This window comes from Galeopterus variegatus, unplaced genomic scaffold (assembly GCF_000696425.1).
Source record: "Galeopterus variegatus unplaced genomic scaffold, G_variegatus-3.0.2 Scaffold3274, whole genome shotgun sequence".
NCBI lineage: Eukaryota > Metazoa > Chordata > Mammalia > Dermoptera > Cynocephalidae > Galeopterus > Galeopterus variegatus.
In genome coordinates this window covers 230555-234597 of record NW_007729385.1, presented here as the reverse complement: position 1 = coordinate 234597, position 4043 = coordinate 230555, and the positions used below count along the sequence as shown (strand labels likewise).

Sequence of the window (4043 nt, the reverse complement as noted above, 5' to 3'; positions counted from 1 at the left end):
AAAGACAAAAAGGAAAAAAAAAAAAGAAATTGTTATTTTTGAGACTGCTAATCAAAGAAGTGAGGAAGGATACTGAGTAGTCTTAAAAGTATACATATGTTCAAAAAAGGTATTAGAGTGATGCTGTCCAATGTGGTAGCCACTAGCCGTATGGAGCTGTTGCATACTTGAAATATGAGTGGTCTTCATTGAGATGTGCTGTGTGTATAAAATGCACACCACAATTCAAATACTTAGTACAAAAAATGTAAAATATCTCATTAATAATTTTATATAGGTTACTTATTAAATGATTGTATTTTGATATATTGGATTAAATAAAATATATTATTATAATTAATTTCACCTGTTTCTTTTTACTGTTTTTTTTTTTTTAAAACACATCACTACACTAATGAGGACTTTTTGCTTTTTTAATGTGGCTGCTAGAAAATTTTAAATTACATTTGTGGCTGGCAGTACAAGGGTACTTCAAGAAATCATGGAAAAATAGAATTAAAAGTAATATGAATCTTTCCATGAATTTTTTGAAGTACCCCCATATATTTCGGAGGGCAGTGCCGTGTTTGGTGATTTCATGGATGATGGCTCTGTACAGAATGTAAAGGAAAATTAGAGCTGAACCTTTCAAAGTGGATTATCATAGCAGTCTGCAAACCACTTTCACGTGTGCCTGAGCAGGGCTGACCATAGTTATAGTGTCTGAGTATGAAAATTGCTACCCTCCTATATAGGTTGCAAAGTCACACTTGGGTGTGTTTGTTTGCTGAAGGAAACCCGTTAAAGGAAGAAGGGATTTGAGGTGATGGATCCAGAGCTAGTCTGAGACACTTTGTGTCCCTGGGAGCAAGGTCAAGCAAGCTTTTGAACATTTGGTGAAAGCTGTGGATGCTCTTCCTGGAAAACAGACATGTATATACACATGACATCTTGCATAGAATGTGTATATAATATTTGCATTTGTATTGCATATATTTATATGTGCTTTCCAGCTGCAATCCATCCAGGGATCCCTCCAGTCTAGAGATTGATTCATTTATCCTTTGATTCATTCGTTATTTCAGTGAGTGTTGACTTTGAACCCGGACTACAGGTTGTGTACTGGAAGTGGAAACTTAGCTGACCGAGAGCCTACAGTCTCATTTGCCTCTTCTTCCCCCCTACCCCCATTCCTTTTCTCACAGGAGGCAAGACACATTCAGAGGAGACAAGTAGAGAGTAAAGCCAGACAAGGTGATGCACAGGCTTCCGTGCTTGCATGACACCCAGTGGGGGCTTGCCAAGGAGTGCTAAGTGTGCCTGGAAGGGCATGGTGGGTGGGTCTTATCCCCAAGTCCCAATTTCAGTGAGTCCCTAGGTTCACAAGCAAACCTCTGGATCTTGTGTCCAGTCTTGTTCTCACCTCACACCTGTTGCCAGACCTGGGAAGCAGGCCCTCTCCTCCATGACAATGACGGCCATGGTGAGTCTTCTCCATTGACCTCTCTTTTTCTATCTCTCCTGTCTCCCTTCTTCTCCCTTCCCAGCTCCAAACTCAGACCTGAATCTGGCAGGGACTCCTGGCTAAGCCAGAGTCTTTCCCCTGGACTTGTGTTCCTGGCACCTGATGCTCATCCAGTCCCTAAGCCCCATCATGAGGCCCAGGGACAATGGAGAATATATGGTGAACTCTGGTGGGTCCTGCCTGAGTACCAGCACAATGGCCATGGCTTCCATCAATGGCAGCAGTGCAGTCATGAGTGCCTTCAGCAGCAGCAGCATCAGTGCCCGGGTGAGGATGTGGCTAGGGCGGGTGGAACAGGGCATGGCATGGCCAGCATGGGGTGGTGGGACAATGGGGTGCCTCCCCTATGCACCCCTGCATTAGATGCTGCATAGATGGAGCAGGGAGAAGTTGTGGGGGAAAGAGGGCTCCAGGGAGGAGCAAGTCTGAGGCTGGTCAGGTGGCCAGTATTTCTGTCTTCCCACAGAAAGCTCTTTTGGCCTTGAGCCCTAGAACTTTGTGTTCAACCAATGTGTGGATGTTGTTTACTTTTGCAAATCTTGTGCTTCTCTCTGTGTGACAGCATAGCTGTCTAGGGGTGTGACTGTGGAGTATGACTTTGTGCTTGATGCAGTGTGTCTGTGTCATGTGTGGGTGGCACATGCCTCCTTAGATGTGATGGTGGTTGCATTTGCCTCTCTGTGGACTGGGGATTGTATTTGGAAAGCATCTCACCCCTCCATCTGTGCCATTCTTGGCCTGTTTGCCCTTGGATTCACTTGCTGCCTTTTCCTGCTCTGCTCTGAGCTGGCAAGAGATTGGAAAGTGGGAGGAAGGGAAAATCCAGGGTATTTCTCTTCCTCTGTCTCTGCTTTTGACCATGTTTCCATCAGCAGCCGCATCTCCCCTTTGGCTCCAGTTGCCACCAGACAGGCATCGGTGCTCTAATAACCCCACCTCCCCTAACCTAGGTGTGGTGGCAGCTTCCTGATGTTGCTAACTCCTGGGTTACTTCACTACCTCCTCGTTGCACATTAAATTCCCTGTTTTAAACACCAAGAGTGGCTTCTGTTTTCCTGGTTGGATCCAAACTGATGCACCCACTGCTATTTGTGTAAATTACCGTCCTTCACCCATGTCACATTTCCTCCATGGGTGCATCAGGAAAGAAAATACTACATTGGCCATCGACACTCTCTGTACATACTGAAAGTGAGAATATAAGCTCCAAGAGAGAAGAGATTTATCAGTCTCGTTCACCATGGCAGTCAGAGCACCCAGCACAGTGTCTGGCTCGTCATAGGTAGTCAACAAATATTTGTTGGATGGATGACCACACCCTTGTGTTATGTAATGATATAAAAGCAATACTTGGTCAAAGATAAAATGGCAATGAGTTGAGTGTTCACAGCAATGGCTGTGATAGGAAGAGGCACCTGGTTCATCCTCCCTCCACCTTACTGCCCCAGGAGTGTTTTCCGTTTCCCTCTGTCTTCAGATAGGTAGGAGTCATGATCAGCCTATGAAAGGAGTTTCCATTATAGACAAGGTACATTGGCACCTTACATCGCCAGGAGCGGCACGTGGAGAGGCCCCGGAAGTCGGGCATGGCTGGGGATTGCAGGCAAATTGGCTCCTTTCTCTGCTCTACCAGCCTGTTGAGGGGTGGGAGAGGGTCCCTGTGGTCTGGAAAAGTGCCTGTGATAGGCCACTCCAGCTGGGAGAGGCTTCTGTAGCGATGGGCAGGGTGGGGAGGAAAGCAAGGGGGAGAGGCACCTGAGAGGGAGAGGCATCTGAGGGTGCATTCGTGTGCTGGACGGGATGGCCAGATGGGTGGCCCAGGCGTTAGGGGCAGGGCTTCTAGTTAGAAAACTGTTCCAGCGACCTTGGAAGAGATAATGGCTGACTCCAGGGCCTGCATGATCCCCACTGTCTCTCTCCAGACTATCCCCAGGGCAAGAGGTGGTGTAATTCATTACTTTCTGGAGTTGGGAAGATCTTTGCCTGTTCTCAGGGTCTTTGCATTCTACCTGCTAATGTGTCCTTTCTTTTCCCTCTTCTCCCCGCCACCGGACCAGCCTGCAAGCCCCATGGACATTCAGATATGCTCCCGAAAGAAGCAGGACAAAGTGAAGAAGAGGGTCATCTGGGGCATTGAGGTGGCTGAGGAGTTGCACTGGAAAGGCTGGGAGCTAGGGAAGGAGACCACGAGGAACCTGGTTCTGAAAAATCTATCCTTGAAAATCCAGAAGATTAAGTACAGGTACCAGTATGAGGGACCAGGTACCAGCCCCTGAGCCCTCAAGCCCCCAGAGCAGGCTCCCTTTAAAAAACATTTAAGGGCTGGCCCATGGCTCACTTGGGAGAGTGCGGTGCTAACAACACCAAGGCCATGGGTTCGGATCCCTATATAGGGACAGCCGGTTTGCTCACTTGGGAGAGCGTGGTGCTGACAACACCAAGTCAAGGGTTAAGATCCCTTTTAAAAAAAAAAAAAACCAGGGCCGGCCCGGTGGCGCACTGTATAAGTGCACCGCTTGGGAAGCGCGGTGGCGTTCCC

General features: G+C 47.5%; 1 protein-coding gene across 1 annotated transcript in view; it reads left to right on the top strand.

The window, feature by feature from the left end:
- The first annotated feature begins 1606 nt into the window (after positions 1 to 1606).
- The window catches only part of CCDC108 (coiled-coil domain containing 108), a 36017-nt gene continuing 33580 nt past the window's right edge, over positions 1607 to 4043 (top strand). The window contains exons 1-2 of the mRNA XM_008584496.1: positions 1607 to 1771; positions 3562 to 3746. Of these exons, the coding sequence (XP_008582718.1) occupies positions 1607 to 1771; positions 3562 to 3746 (350 nt within the window). The remainder of the gene's footprint in view (positions 1772 to 3561; positions 3747 to 4043) is intronic.